The sequence below is a fragment of the Panulirus ornatus genome, chromosome 18 (genome assembly GCF_036320965.1).
Source record: "Panulirus ornatus isolate Po-2019 chromosome 18, ASM3632096v1, whole genome shotgun sequence".
NCBI classification, from domain to species: Eukaryota; Metazoa; Arthropoda; class Malacostraca; order Decapoda; family Palinuridae; genus Panulirus; species Panulirus ornatus.
Window position 1 is genome coordinate 58,125,457 of NC_092241.1, and position 27,541 is coordinate 58,152,997.

At 40.6% G+C, this 27,541-nt stretch overlaps 1 protein-coding gene across 1 annotated transcript in view; it reads left to right on the forward strand.

Annotated features, from left to right (window-relative positions):
- Window positions 1–27,541, forward strand: part of LOC139755158 (peroxisomal targeting signal 1 receptor-like) — a 111,491-nt gene that overhangs the window by 10,798 nt on the left and 73,152 nt on the right. Inside the window, exons 3-6 of the mRNA XM_071673316.1 lie at window positions 4,916–5,043; window positions 6,028–6,153; window positions 13,750–13,874; window positions 23,326–23,455. Of these exons, the coding sequence (XP_071529417.1) occupies window positions 4,916–5,043; window positions 6,028–6,153; window positions 13,750–13,874; window positions 23,326–23,455 (509 nt within the window). The remainder of the gene's footprint in view (window positions 1–4,915; window positions 5,044–6,027; window positions 6,154–13,749; window positions 13,875–23,325; window positions 23,456–27,541) is intronic.

The window sequence follows — 27,541 nt, forward strand, 5'->3', positions numbered from 1 at the left end:
TTTCTAGACCTGCACTTTTGCCTGCCCTGTAGGGCGATGTTAGAATGCCACATTTTGTTCATGGAGTAAAATGTGCCTTGAGTAATATCATCTTTGATTTTTCTCCCCTTTTCTTGAAGGTCCACAGGGTCCATCCCACCATCCTCTTGTAAGAGATAACCATTATTTTTATGTTTTGTCTTTATCTTTTCATGGAGATGGAGGGAAGGGGGATTTCATGGTTTGTGCATTAGTAACAAATTGTTGTTAGTGTTGTATAGTATGAATGAAAAATCAAGCATTTCAATGTAAATGGTGAGAATATTTCCTTATTTGCCAAAATTCTAAGTGTGGAGAAAGGAAATCATTAGCTAGATATCTAATTTCATTCATGTTGATGTGGGGCATTTGTTATTTTTAACACCACTGAAGGAGAATTGGATCATTTTCATGATGGGGGTACTGAAGTTTACCCTAGAATCCAGGAGTGACAGCCAAAGGTATACAGCTCCTGGCTTTCTCTCCAGTTTGCTCTCAACCATATTTAGCTAAAAGATGTTTTCACTCATTATTGCTCTCGTCTAAACAGGTGGTTGTCAAACCTTGCCCTTTTAATTCTTGAGAGCTATCCGTGTGTTTGCAGAGGGTAGGGTACAAGGAGATTCTCTCGAGAGTTTGTTTTGCTTGTCATGTTAATGGGAAAGATGAGATGATGTCAAGAATATACGTTATCTATTTTAGATCTTTAATGAATTTCTTTTTTTTCAAGAATGGAAACAGGAGCATTAGATAAAAATATGAGGTATCTAGTAGTAGTTAGGAACTTCCTACCTGAGATTATTAGGTAAAAGTTGTAGGTTGCAATATTATGGAGGAACATTGAATCGAATTTGATGTTTTGAACTTTAGGTAGGGGCCTCTAAAGACAGTGCACTAGAGTTGCCCTTTGCTAGTGGCCTGTTAAAAGTGCGGCACTAAAGACTAAGAAGCAGCATTAGAACATAAAGTTATGGAGACTTTTGCTGTGGCCACCCCATTGAGGGAGTTCCCAAAGGGAACAGGCCTGAGAGATATAGATAGACAGATAGAAAAAAAGGGGAGAAGAGGAATAGTGATTGAAGACAGTCCTGTTATACTCTATCCCAGAAACAATCCAAAATTAACCCTTGATGTTCCTAGGGTGGAAATTGGACTTGAACCTTTTTGGAGTAACTGCGAAGGACTCTGATTTGGGAAATGAAGCTGAGGAAAAAGAACCCAGGTCTTTTTATTTCAGCAATTTTGAGAGAAATGTTGAAATTTTTGAAATATATTGTCTGTGTCTCGGATGCCCATTCCCTCTGGGACTTCCCATCAAGGGGGTGGCCACAGCTAAAGAGTCTTCACTTACACCTTTTCTTACATGCCTTCCTTGCATACACTATTCCATGCATTCTTCCACCATTTCCATCCCTCCAGTATTCCTCCACCCTATTTCCCATATCACAGGTGGTCTTCCTCGTACATCAACTGCTTTAATTATACTGTGGTACACTTTCCTTGTGAACTCCCCATCTTGCATTCTTTCCACATGCCTAAACCACCTCAAGTATTATGCTTCAGAACCACTCTACCACTCCACAGTTCATTCCCTTAGCATTCCCTGCTATATATTTTATTCAGGTGAAAAGATGATTGAGCTTAAATTTTGAATACTTCAATCTGTGGTTGTATTCATTTTTGTGCTAAAGCATCAGCTGTTGATTGTGTTAAAAGATGTTGTATAGTTAAGGTAGATAGTGAAGGAATACATGTAGGCATATCAGAAAATATCGATACAATGAAAGAAAAAGTAACAAAAATTCCAGGAGTGCAATTTACCAAAATGTATTTTAAAAATGGTACCAGGATATCAAAGAAGTAAACAAAAAGGCATAGAAGAGAAATCTGGGAGATTGAAAAGCAGAATGTAAAGCAAATGGCTAAGAATTGAGTATGTATGCTTGTATGGTAGCTCTCAGTATCTCCGACACCTGTTCCCAAGTGGAACTTTGTAAAACAAATGGGTAAGAGTTGAGTATGTATGCTTGTATGGTAGCTGTCAGTATCTTCGACACCTGTCCCCAAGAGGGGCTTCCTTTAAGGAGGTTGCCACTGCAATAGAGTCTCCATGACTAGTCAACTCCTTTCCAGATCCTAAGGTTATTCAAACAGAACTATTTCCCCAGAGCTACTGCAAAATGAAGACAAGAAAAACCTCAAAGACCTAAACCCAAACGGGCCATGTAGTGCATACTGCTGCCCTAGGGGAAACAAATAGGAAGGTGGCTTTTCAAGGTGAATCTTTGCAGTCCTTACTGGGAATGTTCCTTACAGAGTTTCAGTGGAGCTTTGTTTGTATGCTGTGCAGAAAGCCATTTCTTAAATTTGATCTTTTCTTAGATTCATTTACAAGTTGCTCCAGGTCTGGGATCTACACAGAGGAAAGATGTATGGATTTTGAAGTGTGATAAACAATTTCTTTGCTAGAAGCATGACCATATGGACATCCATTTCTATTCTTATTCCATCTATCCCCTTTGATCCTTGTTGAAAATGCATTTCTTGAATCCTTGCTGTAATAGGTCACGGGTAAAAGATTCAAGTGACTAGTGAGTGATAAGGGTTGGTAGCCAGGAGGTACCACTTGCACTGTGTTGCTGATGTCTTGAGCCAGGACAAGTTGCTGCATGGTTATTGGGTTTCATATTCTTTTTTTTTTTTTCCCGCTGTCTCCCGCGTTTGCGAGGTAACGCAAGGAAACAGACGAAAGAAATGGCCCAACCCACCCCCATACACATGTATATACATACACGTCCACACACGCAAATATACATACCTACACAGCTTTCCATGGTTTACCCCAGACGCTTCACATGCCCTGATTTCAATCCACTGACAGCACGTCAACCCCGGTATACCACATCGATCCAATTCACTCTATTCCTTGCCCTCCTTTCACCCTCCTGCATGTTCAGGTCCCGATCACACAAAATCTTTTTCACTCCATCTTTCCACCTCCAATTTGGTCTCCCACTTCTCGTTCCCTCCACCTCTGACACATATATCCTCTTGGTCAATCTTTCCTCACTCATTCTCTCCATGTGCCCAAACCATTTCAAAACACCCTCTTCTGCTCTCTCAACCACGCTCTTTTTATTTCCACACATCTCTCTTACCCTTACATTACTTACTCGATCAAACCACCTCACACCACACATTGTCCTCAAATGTCTCATTTCCAGCACATCCATCCTCCTGTGCACAACTCTATCCATAGCCAACGCCTCGCAACCATACAACATTGTTGGAACCACTATTCCTTCAAATATTTTTTTTTCATAGTCATCTTCATAATTATTATGGTATCCAAAGAGAATGAAATCTAAATGGATATACTTTGAGTAACTTTCTCTATTATTTGGAAGTTTTTGCTTCTGATAAAAAGAGATCTTTCACACTTCAAAGCCTATATTTTCTTGACACTTTTTATTCATAGTATTCCCTAACTCCTTTTTAACTCTTGCTGCAGTTTTGTTTGAAATCTTGTTTCTGGTAGTTTTTTTTCTACAAATTACTTTTATATGAATATTAAGAATATATGGTGTGGGAGGCAAGTTGTTAGAAGCAGTGAAAAGTTTTTATCGAGGATGTAAGGCATGTGTACGTGTAGGAAGAGAGGAAAGTGATTGGTTCTCAGTGAATGTAGGTTTGCGGCAGGGGTGTGTGATGTCTCCATGGTTGTTTAATTTGTTTATGGATGGGGTTGTTAGGGAGGTGAATGCAAGAGTTTTGGAAAGAGGGGCAAGTATGAAGTCTGTTGGGGATGAGAGAGCTTGGGAAGTGAGTCAGTTGTTGTTCGCTGATGATACAGCGCTGGTGGCTGATTCATGTGAGAAACTGCAGAAGCTGGTGACTGAGTTTGGTAAAGTGTGTGAAAGAAGAAAGTTAAGAGTAAATGTGAATAAGAGCAAGGTTATTAGGTACAGTAGGGTTGAGGGTCAGGTCAATTGGGAGGTGAGTTTGAATGGAGAAAAACTGGAGGAAGTGAAGTGTTTTAGATATCTGGGAGTGGATCTGGCAGCGGATGGAACCATGGAAGCGGAAGTGGATCATAGGGTGGGGGAGGGGGCGAAAATTCTGGGAGCCTTGAAGAATGTGTGGAAGTCGAGAACATTATCTCGGAAAGCAAAAATGGGTATGTTTGAAGGAATAGTGGTTCCAACAATGTTGTATGGTTGCGAGGCGTGGGCTATGGATAGAGTTGTGCGCAGGAGGATGGATGTGCTGGAAATGAGATGTTTGAGGACAATGTGTGGTGTGAGGTGGTTTGATCGAGTAAGTAACGTAAGGGTAAGAGAGATGTGTGGAAATAAAAAGAGCGTGGTTGAGAGAGCAGAAGAGGGTGTTTTGAAATGGTTTGGGCACATGGAGAGAATGAGTGAGGAAAGATTGACCAAGAGGATATATGTGTCGGAGGTGGAGGGAATGAGAAGAGGGAGACCAAATTTTAGGTGGAAAGATGGAGTGAAAAAGATTTTGTGTGATCGGGGCCTGAACATGCATGAGGGTGAAAGGAGGGCAAGGAATAGAGTGAATTGGAGCGATGTAGTATACCGGGGTTGACGTGCTGTCAGTGGATTGAATCAAGGCATGTGAAGCGTTTGGGGTAAACCATGGAAAGCTGTGTAGGTATGTATATTTGCGTGTGTGGACGTATGTATATACATGTGTATGGGGGTGGGTTGGGCCATTTCTTTCGTCTGTTTCCTTGCGCTACCTCGCAAACGCGGGAGACAGTGACAAAGCAAAAGAAAAAAGAAAAAAAATGAATATTGATATTCTTCATCCCACCATCCTGACCAAATGCAGTGCTTATTGATTTAAACTTCCCCATTTTTTCTTACCATGCTTATAGAAGGAGCATATAAGGCACAGTATGGACCAACGGTAGCAGGAGACCAGCTCGTTGAAGAGTTTATGAGCGAAACACAACAGGCAGCTACCACAGCACCCCAGGCCTTCAGAATGGATTCTCTTTTACAGGTCTGTCTTGATGTCGCTGCTGTAGCTTTTTGTATGTTTTCAGGTAACATGTATGGTGAAAAGTACAAAATTGCTTCACCATCTATATTCCTATAGGAATTTTGATATACAGGAGTTCTTTTTTCACAAATTTATCAGACACTGCAATGAAATACTGATAATTGAGGTTTATCCTGGTCTTGCACATCACACAACAAATTCAGAGCTTTGCTCAAATAATCTCTGCTGAAATTTTGTCTGTGGTGTATTCGCTAAATTATACATAACAGCTAGAGAGTGGATATGTGCCTTATAAGATTTATTGATAGCCATGGGATTTTATTCCTCATGAGTACACCTCAATTGAGTAAAATATTTCAGCATCCCCTCTGATTAAATGTTCTCTCAGATGCTTACAAGATTCTGCTAACATTTGAAAAATGGTTTTTCGTTTGTAGGAGTTTGAAAAATAGTGACATGAAATATTGATAAGTAAATCCAGAGATACCATTTGGAAGATGTGGCTATTATTAGATTTGTCTGTAATGCTGTTAACCATTAACAGTTATAGTATTTTCATTCTTCAGTTTCAGGTGTGACTTAACAAAAGACAGTCTTTCAGAGCAAATTTCTTTTAATTCTTTGATTTCCTTCTCATTTATAGATTATTCAGCCTTGCTTAGTTCTCATGGAGATCCAGCATTTTGGGAGGATAATGTCTAATTTAGCAAATAAAGATGTAAACAGTTAAAGAAAGTACCAATTTAAGGCTTACAGATGGGTGAATAGTATTGAAGAAACTGTACTCAGAATCCAGCTCCTTTTGTAAAAGATTAAGAAATATAATTGCAGTCATGACACTGTGTACCCTCATAATTTTTTGATAGGAATATGTATGAGATACAGTATTTCAGTTTTTTATTTATTAAGCATGTTTTGAAAATATGTGTTTTGTTACTCTGTTTTCAACGGGATGGTGTTTAATTTTGGATGATGCTCTTTTAGGAGATGCGAGAAATAGAAAGTATGCGAGCACGTTCAGGTCCCATGAGAGGCCCTGGCATTGCAGATTTAGCTTCAGAGGCCAGTAACTGGGCAGAAGAATATCTAGCCTCTGAAACTCATGTTCAGGTTGGTTAAGTATAAGATTCTTTCTAGTGTTTTGATGAAGAAATAGATATGTGTACCCTTAATGTAGAAATGAGGGATTGCCCCCTTACTGACGTGGAAAACTTTCACAAGGCCATTTTTCCAAGGTTTTTACATTCTTGTTTAAAAAATTTGTGATTGTGGGTAGCTTTGCTAAGCACAAAGGATGCTGATTAGGGTAAATAACTGGAACCTACTTTCTGTAGTTGTGTAAGGAAAGTAATAGGTTTTGTGGGCTGTTATTTTCACTATTTGATGGATAAACATTTGATTCCATCAACATTTAATATTTTTTGTTGAGGTTGAAACTTGGTAATAAATGACAAAAAATGAAAAAGTAGTAAACATTTTCAGTTGCTTGTACATGTGAATAGTAGATGTTATTCTTGATTTTCCATTGGTGTGTTTCTCATAATTCCTCTTTTTCCATTGAGCTCACCCTGATAACCTGGGCCTGTGGTGATGTTTGAACTAAGCAGTATTGCTTTCAATGAGTCTCACCAAAGGTCTTACTTGGTTAAGTAAAGCAAAGGACATACATTGATATCGTGTTAGGTATTCTTAGGATCATGATAGGAAGGAAATGAAACGATAGCCAATTACTTATTAAGTTATCAGAAAGCTGTTTACTGTTAGATTTAGACTGGCTTAACGAGTTCACTTTTTTTTTATATATATAATGAAAGGTGTGTGATGTCTCCATGGTTGTTTAATTTGTTTATGGATGGGGTTGTTAGGGAGGTAAATGCAAGAGTTTTGGAAAGAGGGGCAAGTATGAAGTCTGTTGGGGATGAGAGAGCTTGGGAAGTGAGTCAGTTGTTGTTCGCTGATGATACAGCGCTGGTGGCTGATTCAGGTGAGAAACTGCAGAAGCTGGTGACTGAGTATGGTAAAGTGTGTGGAAGAAGAAAGTTAAGAGTAAATGTGAATAAGAGCAAGGTTATTAGGTACAGTAGGGTTGAGGGTCAAGTCAGTTGGGAGGTGAGTTTGAATGGAGAAAAACTGGAGGAAGTGAAGTGTTTTAGATATCTGGGAGTGGATCTGGCAGCGGATGGAACCATGGAAGCGGAAGTGGATCATAGGGTGGGGGAGGGGGCGAAAATTCTGGGGGCCTTGAAGAATGTGTGGAAGTCGAGAACATTATCTCGGAAAGCAAAAATGGGTATGTTTGAAGGAATAGTGGTTCCAACAATGTTGTATGGTTGCGAGGCGTGGGCTATGGATAGAGTTGTGCGCAGGAGGATGGATGTGCTGGAAATGAGATGTTTGAGGACAATGTGTGGTGTGAGGTGGTTTGATCGAGTGAGTAACGTAAGGGTAAGAGAGATGTGTGGAAATAAAAAGAGCGTGGTTGAGAGAGCAGAAGAGGGTGTTTTGAAGTGGTTTGGGCACATGGAGAGGATGAGTGAGGAAAGATTGATCAAGAGGATATATGTGTCAGAGGTGGAGGGAACAAGGAGAAGAGGGAGACCAAATTGGAGGTGGAAGGATGGAGTGAAAAAGATTTTGTGTGATCGGGGCCTGAACATGCAGGAGGGTGAAAGGAGGGCAAGGAATAGAGTGAATTGGAGCGATGTGGTATACCGGGGTTGACGTGCTGTCAGTGGATTGAATCAAGGCATGTGAAGCGTCTGGGGTAAACCATGGAAAGCTGTGTAGGTATGTATATTTGCGTGTGTGGACGTATGTATATACATGTGTATGGGGGGGGTTGGGCCATTTCTTTCGTCTGTTTCCTTACGCTACCTCGCAAACGCGGGAGACAGCGACAAAGTATAATAAAAAAAAGAATAAATAATATAATGAACGATCCTATTTCCTTGAGATGGTGCCATTTTCACATTTGTTATTACTGTTGATTTGGGAAGTTTGGCATTAACGTGTTTCTCAGAAAATGAGAAGAATCATCAGACTTCTCTTAGTTTCAAGATAGCTTCTCTAGCAATTCTGGATCAGCAAATGGCACTACTTTAGTTTCATTTGGAATCAGATGTTAGAGGTAACTTATTGTAGAGAAGATTAATCTCAGTGGGTGAGTTGCTGATGTTTTATAGAATTGATGATTAAGTTTGTTAAATTAATCAGCTATATTCAGCATCTTGAGTAATGCTAATGAAGATTTTTCTTGTGGTAAGCACTGTGTGCCAGCCCAACCTTTTGGCAAAATGGTAGGAGCAGTAGGTAGAAGTAGGAAGGAACATTTGGGTAGGATTATTAGGTAGAAACATTACGTAGAAGTTGTAGGTGGGGGCATTAGATGTAAGTAGTCATTAGGAACATTAAGTAGGAGCCTCTACAAACCCTGCACTAGACTCTGTTGCCTTGGGCACCCCTTTGTGGGAGTTCCATTTGGAACAGATGTCGGAGTTATAGATAGGTAGATAGATAGATAGAAGAAGAAGAAGAAGAAGAAGAAGAAGAAGAAGAAGAAGAAGAAGAAGAGAGATGAATATTTAATAGGTACAAATTCTTGCTTTGATGTTTTGATTACAGAATAATCTTGAAGGCTAAATGGCAGGTAGGTAGTAGTTGGTAGGCAGCTAACGACCAGCAAGGTATATTACCAGTACTACCTACCTGGGTATTGGGAGGGTTAGTGATGGCTGTGTAGTGAGCCAGCACTTTACTGGTTGTCAAGGTGCACACCTCAAACCCACTTAGCTGTTTTTTTCTTTCTGCCTCACCCGCATGTGGACAATTGACATTTTGACCACAAACACTCAGTGTCTCCTTGTTATACATAACACTTGACAACAATTAACTCACATAACTCTTTCTTCATAGTCAACCACGTATATTGGCCTGTACTATTGGTTGTGAAGTGTGGCTATCTTGGATATTTGTCTGAGCAGGGTAGGTGAAAGGCAGTTAAGGAGCAGGAGTTTGGTGTTATCGGTGTCAAGATTTGCATCTGGGCATGAGGGATCCTGTGACATGCTGAACTGTTGTTTGTATTGTTGAGGAGATATCTAGAGTAGGATTTGCTTTAGTATTTTTCCTGAAAAGCAGGGCTTGTAGATAGTGCTTCCCACATCTTGTTTGTTGAATTACACCGGCCCTGACTGCCATGATGCCCCTTGAAGGATTATCTATGCTAAGCTCGTCAACAAAAGCCATCAGCCATGAGTTTGGTCTTCTTTTGAATGCTGTGGTTGTTCCATGCATGTTTCTAATTTCTCTTGGTATTGCTTGAAGTAGATATAGATACTTAAGATTCTTTGTGAGGCATTTGTAAATTTGGTAGTATTCAGAGTACAAATATATGAGTGGGACTTGTGTCTGTTTGCTGGTTGAAGTTGCTGATAGATGTCTTTTGGAATGGATTTCAGCAGAAAAAGGCGAAATTATGGGATATTCAGATGTTACAAGGACTCTCATAAGTTTGCAAGTTGATGGTTCTATCTTTATATCTATGTCTATCACACCTGTTCCCTCTGGGAACTCCCATTAAGAATGTGGCCTTGGCAAAAGAGATATATATGCAAGCCCAACTAACTCTTAACATCATCAGACAGATATTTATGTAAGCCTAACTCTTAACATCATCAGACAGATATTTATGTAAGCCTAACCCTTAACATCATCAGACAGATATTCATGTAAGCCTATTTATCCCTTAACATCATCTGATTGATATTTATGCCAGCCTGGCAATGCTACCAGACTGTTATTTTATGCATTGAGTTTCACGCCTGAATTTCAAGGGTATCCACAGAGCCTGAATAGTTGCTGAGGTGGTAGTACTTGATCATTTCTCTCAGCTGTCTGTTATCCTTCAGCCATATCAATGTGAGCACATTTTTGTGGGTTTTCCAAGAAGGAAATTGACTGGCTATTTGCCAGATTCAGAGGACTGTGCAGATAATCTGTAATGATTTGTCAATGATGTTTTGTCTTCTTCTTTTTTTCTTTTTTTTTTTTTTTCCAAAAGAAGGAACAGAGGGGGGCCAGGTGAGGATATTCCTAAAAAGGCCCAGTCCTCTGTTCTTAATGCTACCTCGCTAACGCGGGAAATGGCGAATAGTTTAAAAGAAAAAGAAAAGTTTTGTCTTCAGATCAAGTAGAGAATTGAACAAGATGAGGCAGAAGGCTTTTTAGCAAAAAATTGAGGCATTAACTTTGACAATATTGTGGCTGACTTTATAGTTTTGCTGGAGTGAAAAGTTATCTGTGAATCACATTGCTTTTACCTAGAGGAAAATTATTTTACAAGGTAAAACAAAATTAATAAGTATTTTGGTGCAAGTAAAGGAAACAATAAAACATGCTCTTGGGTAATTCACTGACTCTTAACTTTTTGTAGCATGTGATGAAATGTTTGCATAACTTTGCATACTATTCAAATGAGAGTAGTTGATGAAGTATACTTAACTGCTTTTTTTTACTTTGTTTTAATATGTTTCAAATTATAAAGTTAAATGCACTTTATAGACAATTTGAAAGTTTTGAATTTTGAGGGTTGTAAAGGAAAACTAGGTGAGACATTTGAATGTTAAAGGTAATATAGGAAGTTTTTTTTTTTTTTTTTTTTTTTTTTTTTTTTTGCCGGTCTCCCGCGTTTGCGAGGTAGCGCAAGGAAACAGACGAAACAAATGGCCCAACCCACCCCCATACACATGTATATACATACGTCCACACACGCAAATATACATACCTACACAGCTTTCCATGGTTTACCCCAGATGCTTCACATGCCTTGATTCAATCCACTGACAGCACGTCAACCCCGGTATACCACATCGCTCCAATTCACTCTATTCCTTGCCCTCCTTTCACCCTCCTGCATGTTCAGGCCCCGATCACACAAAATCTTTTTCACTCCATCTTTCCACCTCCAATTTGGTCTCCCTCTTCTCCTTGTTCCCTCCACCTCCGACACATATATTCTCTTGGTCAATCTTTCCTCACTCATTCTCTCCATGTGCCCGAACCATTTCAAAACACCCTCTTCTGCTCTCTCAACCACGCTCTTTTTATTTCCACACATCTCTCTTACCCTTACGTTACTTACTCGATCAAACCACCTCACACCACACATTGTCCTCAAACATCTCATTTCCAGCACATCCACCCTCCTGCGCACAACTCTATCCATAGCCCACGCCTCGCAACCATACAACATTGTTGGAACCACTATTCCTTCAAACATACCCATTTTTGCTTTCCGAGATAATGTTCTCGACTTCCACACATTCTTCAAGGCTCCCAAAATTTTCGCCCCCTCCCCCACCCTATGATCCACTTCCGCTTCCATGGTTCCATCCACTGCCAGATCCACTCCCATATATCTAAAACACTTCACTTCCTCCAGTTTTTCTCCATTCAAACTCACCTCCCAATTGACTTGACCCTCAGCCCTACTGTACCTAATAACCTTGCTCTTATTCACATTTACTCTTAACTTTCTTCTTTCACACACTTTACCAAACTCAGTCACCAGCTTCTGCAGTTTCTCACATGAATCAGCCACCAGCGCTGTATCATCAGCGAACAACAACTGCCTCACTTCCCAAGCTCTCTCATCCCCAACAGACTTCATACTTGCCCCTCTTTCCAAAACTCTTGCTTTCACCTCCCTAACAACTCCATCCATAAACAAATTAAACAACCATGGAGACATCACACACCCCTACTGCAAACCTACATTCACTGATAACCAATCACTTTCCTCTCTTCCTACACGTACACATGCCTTACATCCTCGATAGAAACTTTTCACTGCTTCTAGCAACTTGCCTCCCACACCATATATTCTTAATACCTTCCACAGAGCATCTCTATCAACTCTATCATATGCCTTCTCCAGATCCATAAATGCTACATACAAATCCATTTGCTTTTCTAAGTATTTCTCACATGCATTCTTCAAAGCAAACACCTGATCCACACATCCTCTACCACTTCTGAAACCACGCTGCTCTTCCCCAATCTGATGCTCTGTACATGCCTTCACCCTCTCAATCAATATCCTCCCATATAATTTACCAGGAATACTCAACAAATTTATACCTCTGTAATTTGAGCACTCACTCTTATCCCCTTTGCCTTTGTACAATGGCACTATGCACGCATTCCGCCAATCCTCAGGCACCTCACCATGAGTCATACATACATTAGATAACCTTACCAAGCAGTCAACAATACAGTCACCCCCTTTTTTAATAACAAGGTGATGATAACAAGGAGGTGATAACAAGTAGTGGTGATGTGAGAAGGAGATGGAGTGAGTATTTTGAAGGTTTGTTGAATGTGTTTGATGATAGAGTGGCAGATATAGGGTGTTTTGGTCGAGGTGGTGTGCAAAGTGAGAGGGTTAGGGAAAATGATTTGGTAAACAGAGAAGAGGTAGTAAAAGCTTTGCGGAAGATGAAAGCCGGCAAGGCAGCAGGTTTGGATGGTATTGCAGTGGAATTTATTAAAATATAGGGAGGTGCATTAAAGAGTTTTAAGTAACACAAAGTTCAAAGTAGTTGCAGATGGAACCATGCTTGATGAAGACATCCTTTCCAAGGTACCACAAGTTATGGGGTTATCTTCGATTCTCTTTATAATAGCAAAATCATATATCAACAGAGACTAGAGAAAGCTTTCCAAGGTGCTTTGCTGATGATATCAGAGTAAGCAGACTGATTGTGTCAAAAGCTATTTAAATGCAGATGCGAAAAGGTTTATACATGGTGTACAAGGAGGCAAAAGTGAACCTGCTGGGATTTTAATGAAGATAAGTTAGAGCAAATAAGTTATGGAATAAGTAAGAATGCATTGGTGACATTGTATAAAGGCTCTGCATAGAAAGCAAAAGGAAGTGGAACAGATGTAAAAGATTTAGGTTGTATCATTAGTGAGATACTAGATTTCACGGATCATATAGAGTTAAGCAATGGGCAGTATGATTTTGAGAACTTTCACTACAAGGGATAAAATACTATTGATGATAATGTTTGATATTTATATAGGATGCAAAATTGAATATTGATGTGTCAAATGGTTGCTAATGAAACAAAAGAAAGTAAAATTCAAAAGCACTTCACAAAATGAAGGGATAGAATATATTATTTACATTGAAAGGCAGAGAGAACTGGTGCTGTATAACTTAGAAAGAAGATGAGAAAGATTTATGATAATTTGTGTGTGGCAAAAATTGATGGTATAGAGGAAAATCTATTGAACATGGAAGCCTCAGCAAAAATCCCATGGAATATACCAAATATAAATCAGACAAAAAAATATGTGAACCTTGTGAGGAAGCTTGAATAGGAATAGTATGAAACACATAGAAGAAGTACAGAAACTTTTCAGAGAAAATTTGACATGTTGAGATCACTCCCAGATTAAACCAGAATAAGTAATCTTGTTATGTATGTGGCAGCAGAGAGGAACACTTTTATTCATTAAGCAATACATGCAGTGAGTGCTGCATCGTAACCCTGCTATTGTAGCAAAATCTCCCAGAAGTTACTTTCAGATAGGTGATCTGTCCCTCTTTCTTACAAGAATGTCTTCAATTTGCAAAGTTATTTAAGGAATACATTTGTATTTTGATTAATCTTACTGTTGTATTTTTTTTTCTATAACCAGGAGATTGGTCCAGGTGGTGATTGGACAAAGGAGTTTCTAGAACAGCAACATGGTCTTACATCTCCTGATATTATTCCAGACAATGACACGCGATGGGCCCACGAATACCTTAATGATAATCTGCTGTAAGTTTCTGCAGTGGCATTCTGTAAGATTTGACTTTTCTTTTTTCTGATGATGTTAAACTGTTTGAAGAGTTGCTTTAAAACAAAGCAGGTCATGCTGGAATCCTCCTCGAAGCCCCTTAGGTCACACTTTGTTCACACTTTCTTCTTTATTGTTCCCTCTTGCCAGCATACATCCTTAAACTGGCTTTACTTAGGTCATCCACTATGTTTGTAGTCACATAACTCACTTTGATTTTCATAAGATAGTTTTTGTGTTAATTCTTTCCTTATGTCTACACCAAGTCACTATACTCATATTTTTGTCAACCTCACCTTCCTATGTTCCAAATCCATTTAAGTGAATCCGATATCACTCTCAATAGATTCATCTTACTTTGCTTTGTATTAGCCAACTGCATTCAGAATCTCCATTTCATTTGCTTACTTTAGAAAACTTACACTGTTTCACACCTGCAAATCTTTTTCTGGGTAGTTCTTTTCTGTACACAAAAACTTTGCTAAGTATTCCCTACTAAAGATTCTCGTAAAAAAAATGTTCTAAAGACATTCTGTTGACAAGTTGACTTGGCAGAATCGCACTGGTGGTTTATGCTGGTTGGATTAATTCAATAATAGTAATATTAATCAACTGGTAAAATTTAAAACAAAATTCACTGTTCTTGTAGTGCACTGGATTGCTATTAAACCATAGTCATGCTGATTTGTTGGCCACATGAAGGTGGATGATTATGAGGTATTATTTTAGTGACTGTACTTGATATCTTTTCGGTTTTAATGTAATATTCATTACACTAATGAGCTGCACAAGTATTCAGTGAATTTTCTCTAATTTTTTTTCATACTTGGTATTTCATACTTTCAGGCTTTTTCCTTCAGTAACAAGGTAGTGCCAGCAACAAACAAACAGAAGGCTTCATTTGCTAACATCCATTCTCTACCTGTCCTGTGTAATACACCAAAACCACTGACCCATATCCACAACTAGGCCCCACAGACCTGCAGATTTCTTGAGCTGCTTCATGTGGTCTGCTGCAGTCCACTGACAGCATGTTGTCCCCTGCATATTACATATTTCCTGTTCATTCTCTTTGTTCATGCCTTTCACCATTGTGCATGTTCAGGCCCCAAGCACTCAAAATCTTTTTTTACTTCATTTTTCCATCTCTAGTCTTTCTATTCACATTGTTCCCTCTACTGACACATATATCACTCATTCTCTCCATATGTTTAGACCATTTTGTCAAACCCCCACAGCTTTTTCAACCAGTCTTATTATTATCACACCATACCCTATCATTAGTTACTATTCAACTCTCCTTATGCCAGTTATTGTCTTCAGACATTTAATTTCCAACACATGCACCCTCCTCTGTACATTTTTATCAGTAGCCTGTGCCTTACATCCATACAGCATTCTTGGTACTGCAATACCTTTAAACTCACCCATTTTTCCCCTCCAGATAGCAAGCTCGCTTTCCACACACTCTTCAATGCCCCCACAACCTTTGCTTCCTCATCCACCCAGTGACTGAACTCCACATCCACATTTTCATTTGCTGCCATGTCCTCTCACAGCTTTCTGGAACACCCCATTTCTTTCAAGTTTTCTCCATTCAGAATTACACTCCAGCTAATCAGTCTCTGCACTGCTTATAACTTTGCATTTATTCACATTTATTCTAAACTTCCTCCTTTCATACCCTCTCCCAATTTCAGACACCATATTCTGCAGTTTCTCACTCATATCTGCCACTTGTGCCTTGTCATCAGCAAACAACAACTAACTTGCCAGGCCCTTCTATCCCTGCAGACTGCTTACCTGCCTTTCTCTAAGACCCTTGCATTTTTCTCTCTCACCACCCTATCCATACACAAATTAAGCAGCTATAGTGATATCACTGTACTGCAGACCCACCTTCATGTAGAACCATTTACCATCCCCTTTACCTTCTCATACACTTACTGTTTTGATTTAAACTCACTGCTTCTGATAGCTTTCTTTTTACACCATATATTCATAAGACCTTCCCTAAGGTATCTTTGTCAACCCTACCATATGCTTTCTTCAGATCCATAATGCCACATGTCAATCCTTTTGTTTCCATAAGTATTTCTAACAAACATTCGTCAATGCATAGACCAGATCCACATATCCTCTACCACTCCTGACACCACATTGTTCCTCCCCACTCTGATCTTCAATGCATGCCTCCACCCACCCAGTCACCATTGGCCCATACAGCTTACCAGGTACACTCAACAGAATTATACCTTTGTAGTTCAAACACTCTCCTTTGACCCCCTTGTCTACATACAGTGGCACTATACATGCACTCTGCCCCTCTTTAGGCACTATCGTTCATACATACATTGAAATCCTAACTAACCGATTAACGACAAAGTCACCCCCTTTCCAGAGAAATTGAACAGCTGTACCATCCACTCATCCGCCTTGCCACATTTTATCTTATACAAGGCTCAAAACCTTAACTCGCTTTATTATGCTACTTGCCATGAGTTTCTCATTTTTTTAACTTCCCTGACCCAAACACCCTACATCTACTGCCCTGTCATCAAACATTCAACAATCCTTCAGAATACTCTTTCATCTCCCCCTCACCTCATAGCTATGTACACTGAATAGTATGTGCTTTTGTACAGATATGAGTGTTCTGAAATATTGTGTTCACCATCCAGTAATTTTATAACAATTTCACTATCACAAAAGACTTATATTAAGGTAATTGCTACAGCCATGGTCCAGTTACAATATTAAGGTGATTGCTACAGCCATGTTATAGTTACAATATCTGTAAAATTGTGACATTGCTTTTGGTTCTAAACTTTCTTTTCTATTCTGAAGTTGTTCATATGTGATTGCTCTTTAATACTTTGTGCTCCAAATAGTAGATTTTATGACAACTTCACTGTGATAAAGATGCTATAATGAGGTAATTGCTACCTTTGTTGTGCAAGCATTTATGATATGTATCAGTTTTTGATGTTCTCTTTGGTCTTGCACAAGTTTTTTATACCTTTTTTTCTTTTTTTCTTTTTAGCTGAGACAGCACAGGCAACTGAGGCCCTAATCAAGGCTATCCCATTAACACAAAAGAGGGTGTGTTGAAATGGTTTGGTCACATGGAGAGAATGAGGGAGAAAAGATTGACAAGGAGGATATGTGTGTCAGAGGTGGAGGGAACGAGAAGTGGGAGACCAAATTGGAGGTGGAAAGATGGAGTGAAAAAAGTTTTGAGCGATCGGGGCCTGAACATGCAGGAGGGTGAAAGGTGTGCAAGGAATAGAGTGAATTGGAACGATGTGGTATATCGGGGTCGATGTGCTGTCAGTGGATTGAACCAAGGCATGTGAAGCGTCTGGGGTAAACCATGGAAAGTTTTGTTGGGCCTGGATGTGGAAAGGGAGCTGTGGTTTCGGTGCATTATACATGACAGCTAGAGACTGAGTGTGAACAAATGTGGCCTTTGTTGTCTTTTCCTAGCGCTACCTCGCACGCAAGCATGGGGAGAGGGTTGTCATTTCATGTGTGGCAGGGTGGTGACAGGAATGAATAAAGGCAGCAAGTATGGATTATGTACATGTGTGTATATGTATTTGTCTGTGTATGTATATTTATTCATATTTATTTATTTTGCTTTGTCGCTGTCTCCCGCGTTTGCGAGGTAGCGCAAGGAAACAGACGAAAGAAATAGCCCAACCCACCCCCATACACAATGTATACACACACACGTCCACACACGCAAATATACATACCTATACATCTCAATGTACACATATATATACATACACAGACACATACATATATACCCATGCACACAATTCACACTGTCTGCCCCCATTCACTCCCATCGCCACCTCGCCACACATGAAATATCTTCCCCCTCCCCCCTCATGTGTGCGAGGTAGCACTAGGAAAAGACAACAAAGGCCCCATTCGTTCACACTCAGTCTCTAGCTGCCACGCAATAATGCCTGAAACCACAGCTCCCTTTCCACATCCAGGCCCCACACAACTTTCCATGGTTTACCCCAGATGCTTCACATGCCCTGATTCAATCCACTGACAGCACGTCAACCCCGGTATACCACATCGATCCAATGCACTCTATTCCTTGCCCTCCTTTCACCCTCCTGCATGTTCAGGCCTCGATCACACAAAATCTTTTTCACTCCATCTTTCCACCTCCAATTTGGTCTCCCACTTCTCCTCGTTCCCTCCACCTCCGACACATATATCCTCTTGGTCAATCTTTCCTCACTCATTCTCTCCATGTGCCCAAACCATTTCAAAACACCCTCTTCTGCTCTCTCAACCACGCTCTTTTTATTTCCACACATCTCTCTTACCCTTACATTACTTACTCGATCAAACCACCCCACACCACACATTGTTCTCAAACATCTCGTTTCCAGCACATCCACCCTCCTGTGCACAACTCTATCCATAGCCCACACCTCGCAACCATACAACATTGTTGGAACCACTATTCCTTCAAACATACCCATTTTTGCTTTCCGAGATAATGTTCTCGACTTTCACACATTCTTCAAGGCTCCCAGGATTTTCGCCCCCTCCCCCACCCTATGATTCACTTCCGCTTCCTTAGTTCCATCCGCTGCCAGATCCACTCCCAGATATCTAAAACACTTTACTTCCTCCAGTTTTTCTCCATTCAAACTTACCTCCCAATTGACTTGACCCTCAACCCTACTGTACCTAATGACCTTGCTCTTATTCATATTTACTCTTAACTTTCTTCTTTCACACACTTTACCAAACTCAGTCACCAGCTTCTGCAGTTTCTCACATGAATCAGCCACCAGCGCTGTATCATCAGCGAACAACAACTGACTCACTTCCCAAGCTCTCTCATCCACAGCAGACTTCATACTTGCCCCTCTTTCCAAAACTCTTGCATTCACCTCCCTAACAACCCCATCCATAAACAAATTAAACAACCATGGAGACATCACACACCCCTGCCACAAACCTACATTCACTGATAACCAATCACTTTCCTCTCTTCCTACACGTACACATGCCTTACATCCTCGATAAAAACTTTTCACTGCTTCTAACAACTTGCCTCCCACACCATATATTCTTAATACCTTCCACAGAGCATCTCTATCAACTCTATCATATGCCATCTCCAGATCCATAAATGCTACATACAAATCCATTTGCTTTTCTAAGTATTTCTCACATACATTCTTCAAAGCAAACACCTGATCCACATATCCTCTACTACTTCTGAAACCACACTGCTCTTCCCCAATCTGATGCTCTGTACATGCCTTCACCCTCTCAATCAATACTCTCCCATATAATTTACCAGGAATACTCAACAAACTTATACCTTTGTAATTTGAGCACTCACTCTTATCCCCTTTGCCTTTGTACAATGGCACTATGCACGCATTTCGCCAATCCTCAGGCACCTCACCATGAGTCATACATACATTAAATAACCTTACCAACCAGTCAACAATACAGTCACCCCCTTTTTTAATAGATTCCACTGCAATACCATCTAAACCTGCTGCCTTGCCGGCTTTCATCTTCCGCAAAGCTTTTACTACCTCTTCTCTGTTTACCAAATCATTTTCCCTAACCCTCTCACTTTGCACACCACCTCAACCAATACACCCTATATCTGCCACTCTATCATCAAACACATTCAACAAACCTTCAAAATACTCACTCCATCTCCTTCTCACATCACCACTACTTGTTGTCACCTCCCCATTTGCGCCCTTCACTGAAGTTCCCATTTGCTCCCTTGTCTTACGCACTTTATTTACCTCCTTCCAGAACATCTTTTTATTCTCCCTAAAATTTAATGATACTCTCTCACCCCAACTCTCATTTGCCCTCTTTTTCAACTCTTGCACCTTTCTCTTGACCTCCTGTCTCTTTCTTTTATACATCTCCCACTCAGTTGCATTTTTTCCCTGCAAAAATCGTCCGAATGCCTCTCTCTTCTCTTTCACTAATACTCGTACTTCTTCATCCCACCACTCACTACCCTTTCTAATCCACCCACCTCCCACTCTTCTCATGCCACAAGCATCTTTTGCGCAATCCATCACTGATTCCCTAAATACATCCCATTTCTCCCCCACTCCCCTTACTTCCCTTCTGTGTTTGTATATATATGTATATGTTGAAATGTATAGGTATATATATGTGCATGTGTGGACGTGTATGTATATACATGTGTATGTGGGTGGGTTGGGCCTTTCTTTTGTCTGTTTCCTTGCACTACCTTGCTAACCCGGGAGACAGCGACAAAGTATAGTTAATAAATATAACTCACTTACATCTCATAGCTATTTACAGTTATGATTAGGTGGAGAAATACTATCTAAACCAATGTTTCTTCTCGTGGATTAAGAGTTAAGCAGTTGTAGTTTTGGAAAAACTTTATTTATCGGATGTGCTAATCCTAAGTACCTTTAGTGTGGATGCTATGGGTAGTGGTGGGTACCACAAACATGATGAGTCCCAAGAAACCGTGTAAATCTGCTCACTGTGGTCACCAGGAGGTTACTGAGACCTCCAGGTAGCTCCAGTGTCTTACCGTCTGTTTGGGTTGCCATCTATGGCCAGCAAACAGTTTACCATGTTTGTAGAATTCAACATGTGGCAAGAAATTACATTTATCGATTGAGGAGTGAATTGGAACTATGTGGTACACTGGGGTTGATGTGCTCTCAGTGGACTAAATTAGGGCATGTGAATTGTCCTGGATAAACCTTGGAAAGGTCTGTGGGGCCTGGTTGTGGATAGGGTTGGGTCTATGCATTACACTTTACAGTTAGAAAATGGATGTAAGTGGATGCCATTTTTCTTATTCGGTTCTTAGTGCTGCCTCACTTATGGGGAAGCAGCAATCAGTTATGAATAAAAGAGAAAAAAAAGATTGATGCCAATTACACTCTGTTTCAGAGTGTGGCCCTCCACTTTCAGTGGGAATTAATCTTTTTGGGACAATTTTCTGTTGATGAAGGATTAGTTCAACTGTTGACCCATGGACACTTGATGGAAAGATGTGTTCCGTTGTGTGACACCTGCAACTACAGTATTATCATGGGACATAACTAAAATAAAGATTTAAAATCATACAAGTCTCAGAATCAGGTATGAATCTTAAGATAACAGTGAAAGAAACAAAAATATTGGAGAAATTTTAGACAGAGTGAACAGATTAATGTATTCCCTGCGTGTCGTAGAAGGCGGCTAAAAGGGGAGGGAGTGGGGGGGCTGGAAATCCTCCCCTCTCGTTTTTTTTTAATTTTCCAAAAGAAGGAAGGGAGGATGAGGCCAGGTGAGGATATTCCTCAGAGGCCCAGTCCTTTGTTCTTAACGCTACCTTGCTAATGCGGGAAATGGCGAATAGTATGAAAGAAAAGAGAAACCTTTTTTCATGTTTGCCGTTTTCTGCCTCAGTGAGGAAGCATCAAGAACAGGCAAAAAATGGCTTCATTTGCTCACATCCACTCCCTAACTCCCATCTGTAATGGACCAAAAACAGAGCCCTCTATTTACAGCCAAACATCCAGATTTCACACATTTTCTCAAATTCATACATCAGCTTCTGGAGTCTCTCTCTCTACTCTGCCTCCAGTACCATGTCATCTGCATATAGCAGGTTCTCCCACACCCAGTATAGGAAGCTAAAATATATAATTGTATATAAGTTTTTTTTTTTATTGTCGCTGTCTCCCGCGTTTGCGAGGTAGCGCAAGGAAACAGACGAAAGAAATGGCCCAACCCACTCCCATACACATGTATATACATACGTCCACACACGCAAATATACATACCTACACAGCTTTCCATGGTTTACCCCAGACGCTTCACATGCCCTGATTCAATCCACTGACAGCACGTCAACCCCGGTATACCACATCGATCCAATTCACTCTATTCCTTGCCCTCCTTTCACCCTCCTGCATGTTCAGGCCCCGATCACACAAAATCTTTTTCACTCCATCTTTCCACCTCCAATTTGGTCTCCCACTTCTCCTCGTTCCCTCCACCTCCGACACATATATCCTCTTGGTCAATCTTTCCTCACTCATTCTCTCCATGTGCCCAAACCATTTCAAAACACCCTCTTCTGCTCTCTCAACCACGCTCTTTTTATTTCCACACATCTCTCTTACCCTTACGTTACTTACTCAATCAAACCACCTCACACCACACACTGTCCTCAAACATCTCATTTCCAGCACATCCATCCTTCTGCACACAACTCTATCCATAGCCCATGCCTCGCAACCATACAACATTGTTGGAACCACTATTCCTTCAAACATACCCATTTTTTGCTTTCCAAGATAATGTTCTCGACTTCCACACATTCTTCAAGGCTCCCAGGATTTTCGCCCCCTCCCCCACCCTATGATCCACTTCCGCTTCCATGGTTCCATCCGCTGCCAGATCCACTCCCAGATATCTAAAACACTTTACTTCCTCCAGTTTTTCTCCATTCAAACTTACCTCCCAATTGGCTTGACCCTCAACCCTACTGTACCTAATAACCTTGCTCTTATTCACATTTACTCTTAACTTTCTTCTTTCACACACTTTACCAAACTCAGTCACCACCTTCTGCAGTTTCTCACATGAATCAGCCACCAACGCTGTATCATCAGCGAACAACAACTGACTCACTTCCCAAGCTCTCTCATCCCCAACAGACTTCATACTTGCCCCTCTTTCCAAAACTCTTGCATTTACCTCCCTAACAACCCCATCCATAAACAAATTAAACAACCATGGAGACATCACACACCCCTGCCGCAAACCTACATTCACTGAGAACCAATCACTTTCCTCTCTTCCTACACGTACACATGCCTTACATCCTCGATAAAAACTTTTCACTGCTTCTAACAACTTGCCTCCCACACCATATATTCTTAATACCTTCCACAGAGCATCTCTATCAACTCTATCATAAGAGTTTCATATTTTGAAATATCTGTAGTAAGTGAAAAAGTGCTGAATAACCAAATGCTTTATGTATCCCACAAAATCAGTTATTCCTTTAAGATCATTTGGTGTGCTAGGTATTGAGCACTTTCTGATATCTCTGCCATTTTTAATTCAGTCCCAGTATATTTTAGTGTATAAGACCCTTAATTAGATTTAGTGTGAAGGAATCTTTTATATACTCCTTTTGCTCTAAAATTGGCTTAGTCCTGTTTTGTAATATATTTACTTTCCAGATCTATCATCTTACATTCCTGCTATATTTCAATATCAGACATGGATATAAGATATTTTTTGTGTATTATGTTACAGGAAAATAGAACAAAAATTATCCTGAAATGTCCTATATATATCTATATATAATGATACTGGGATATACAGTCTGAATACTGGAAAGGAATGCTTATGGTTGTTTTATTTCAGAGATGAAGCTGCCAGTGCAGAGGCGAGTAAGTGGCTTGAAGAGTATAATCCTCAAGAGGACTCAGAGCTGGCTAGAACAGCTAACGAGCTCTTGGGAACTGTCGACGATCCAAAGTTTTCTAACACAGAGGTTGGTGAGACCTGTTGGAGAGCCACTTAACCCATTCACTGCATCAATACATTTTCTTCTACTAAAAGGCAACCAGAACTGAACGTTGCTGCGAAAGATATGTGTCACTAGGTCAGCTTGTTTTTCATGTTCACTGACTCCACATTTTCAGGTAGAAGTTACTGCTTTCCTGTTTCTTCATTTTTCTTTTCTGTTTTCTCATATATTCTTGCATTTACTGTTCATCTTGTATACTTATGATATTCCCATCTCCAATATATTCAAGTTCTCTCTCTCGTAGCAATGAGGCTGCTTTTTCTGAAGACCTGTTGCTGTAGCATCCTGTTATTATAGGTATAATTGAAACTAAGTTATCAAAGAGAATACATTCTTGGGCAAAAATTTTCCTGATCTAGTCCTTTTGTATGGACTGTACCTGAAACTTGGCAATATTATATAGAGAGGGTCTTTCAGTTAAGTGCTTTACCATATGTTCTTTGAACTGGTGTGGAGCTGAATATCAAGTATCTCAGTGTAATAAAGGGAAATTGGTTGTAAAGAGCTGTGGTTTTTGATGCATTACACATAACAGCTAGGGAATGTATGTGAGCAAATGAGGCCTTTCTTTGACTGTTCTTGGTGCTGCCTTTGTAATGTGGGAATGGCAAACAAGAATGAAAAAAGGATCCAAATCAATAATTTATTTTTATTTATTATACTTTGTCGCTGTCTCCCGCATTTGCGAGGTAGCGCAAGGAAACAGACGAAAGAAATGGCCCAACCTCCCCCCATACACATGTATATACATACGTCCACACACGCAAATATACATACCTACACAGCTTTCCATGGTTTACCCCAGACGCTTCACATGCCCTGCTTCAATCCACTGACAGCACGTCAACCCCGGTATACCACATCGCTCCAATTCACTCTATTCCTTGCCCTCCTTTCACCCTCATGCATGCTCAGGCCCTGGTCACACAAAATCTTTTTCACTCCATCTTTCCACCTCCAATTTGGTCTCCCTCTTCTCCTTGTTCCCTCCACCTCCGACACATATATCCTCTTGGTCAATCTTTCCTCACTCATCCTCTCCATGTGCCCAAACCACTTCAAAACACCCTCTTCTGCTCTCTCAACCACGCTCTTTTTATTTCCACACATCTCTCTTACCCTTACGTTACTCACTCGATCAAACCACCTCACACCACACATTGTCCTCAAACATCTCATTTCCAGCACATCCATCCTCCTGCGCACAACTCTATCCATAGCCCACGCCTCGCAACCATACAACATTGTTGGAACCACTATTCCTTCAAACATACCCATTTTTGCTTTCCGAGATAATGTTCTCGACTTCCACACATTCTTCAAGGCCCCCAGGATTTTCACCCCCTCCCCCACCCTATGATCCACTTCCGCTTCCATGGTTCCATCCGCTGCCAGATCCACTCCCAGATATCTAAAACACTTCACTTCCTCCAGTTTTTCTCCATTCAAACTCACCTCCCAATTGACTTGACCCTCAACCCAAATCAATAAACTAAGATGTATTAACAAAAAAAAAATCACTTTTGGTTGAGACCCCAGCCTGGACTATTTTTCCTTCTGACACTCCTGCTCCAAAAATCTCCCTCCTGAACACTTCCTACTGAAAACTCTTTGCCCTCTTCCTAACACCACCTTCTCTTCTCAAAATTGTCATCACCACTCCACATCCTTCTCTTTCCCCAACAGCCACCTTCCTCTTAAGCACCTTTCTTCCTCCCCATCAGTCTCCTCGCACTGCAAAACCTTCTTTCCTCCCTCCTCAACTCTCTTCTTTTTATAATGAGCATTACATGCTAGTCCTGTTATTCAGGCAAAATCTCAGTAGGTACTCATAGGTAATATTCTTCAATACCCTCCACCTTCCCCCAAAATAATCTTCCTCCCAAAATCATTTTCTGCCTCCAACACCCTCTGCTCTTCCTAGGATGTTCTTCCTTCTCCAACATCATACTCCATTTCTAATGACCTCATTCTTCTCCAACTCTCTCATCCTAAACACTCTTCCCTTCCCAACTCTTATTCCTCCCTTCCTTTTTACATTTTCCAACTGGAATTTATTGATGTGTGTTATCCATCCTTTTTCCTGAACATAAATAAATTTCTCTCACTTGAACATGAATCTTCGGTTCCTGCCATATAACACCTTTAGAATACTATTAGATAAGGCTTTAAGTATAACGTTTGAGATTTTTGCTGCATAATCAATTTTCAAGAGGATGTTCATTGACATTTTCTATTACTTTTTTCAATATCAAAAGAAAGTTATTATTATTTTATTTTATTTTGCTTTGTCGCTGTCTCCCGCGTTTGTGAGGTAGCGCAAGGAAACAGACGAAAGAAATGGCCCAACCCACCCCCATACACATGTATATACATACATGTCCACACACGCAAATATACATACCTATACATCTCAATGTACACATATATATACACACACAGACACATACATATATACCCATGCACACAATTCACACTGTCTGCCTTTATTTATTCCCATCGCCACCTCGCCACACATGGAATCCCATCCCCCTCCCCCCTCATGTGTGCGAGGTAGCGCTAGGAAAAGACAACAAAGGCCCCATTCGTTCACACTCAGTCTCTAGCTGTCATGCAGTAATGCCCGAAACCACAGCTCCCTTTCCACATCCAGGCCCCACACAACTTTCCATGGTTTACCCTAGACGCTTCACATGCCCTGATTCACTCCACTGACAGCACGTCAACCCCGGTATACCACATCGATCCAATTTACTCTACCCCTTGCCTGCCTTTCACCCTCCTGCATGCTCAGGCCCCGATCACTCAAAATCTTTTTCACTCCATCTTTCCACCTCCAATTTGGTCTCCCACTTCTCCTTGTTCCCTCCACCTCCGACACATATATCCTCTTGGTCAATCTTTCCTCACTCATTCTCTCCATGTGCCCAAACCATTTCAAAACCCTCTTCTGCTCTCTCAACCACGCTCTTTTTATTTCCACACATCTCTCTTACCCTTACATTACTTACTCGATCAAACCACCTCACACCACACATTGTCCTCAAACATCTCATTTCCAGCACATCCACCCTCCTGCGCACAACTCTATCCATAGCCCACGCCTCGCAACCATACAACATTGTTGGAACCACTATTCCTTCAAACATACCCATTTTGCTCTCCGAGATAATGTTCTCAACTTCCACACATTCTTCAAGGCTCCCAGGATTTTCGCCCCCTCCCCCACCCTATGATTCACTTCCGCTTCCATGGTTCCATCCGCTGCCAGATCCACTCCCAGATATCTAAAACACTTTACTTCCTCCAGTTTTTCTCCATTCAAACTTACCTCCCAATTGACTTGACCCTCAACCCTACTGTACCTAATAACCTTGCTCTTATTCACATTTACTCTTAACTTTCTTCTTTCACACACTTTACCAAACTCAGTCACCAGCTACTGCAGTTTCTCACATGAATCAGCCACCAGCGCTGTATCATCAGCGAACAACAACTGACTCACTTCCCAAGCTCTCTCATCCACAACAGACTGCATACTTGCCCCTCTTTCCAAAACTCTTGCATTCACCTCCCTAACAACCATGGAGACATCACACACCCCTGCCGCAAACCTACATTCACATTCACTGATAACCAATCACTTTCCTCTCTTCCTACACGTACACATGCCTTACATCCTTGATAAAAACTTTTCACTGCTTCTAACAACTTTCCTCCCACACCATATATTCTTAATACCTTCCACAGAGCATCTCTATCAACTCTATCATATGCCTTCTCCAGATCCATAAACGCTAGAAACAAATCCATTTGCTTTTCTAAGTATTTCTCACATACATTCTTCAAAGCAAACACCTGATTCACACATCCTCTACCACTTCTGAAACCACACTGCTCTTCCCCAATCTGATGCTCTGTACATGCCTTCACCCTCTCAATCAATACCCTCCCATATAATTTACCAGGAATAATCAACAAACTTATACCTCTGTAATTTGAGCACTCACTCTTATCCCCTTTGCCTTTGTACAATGGCACTATGCACGC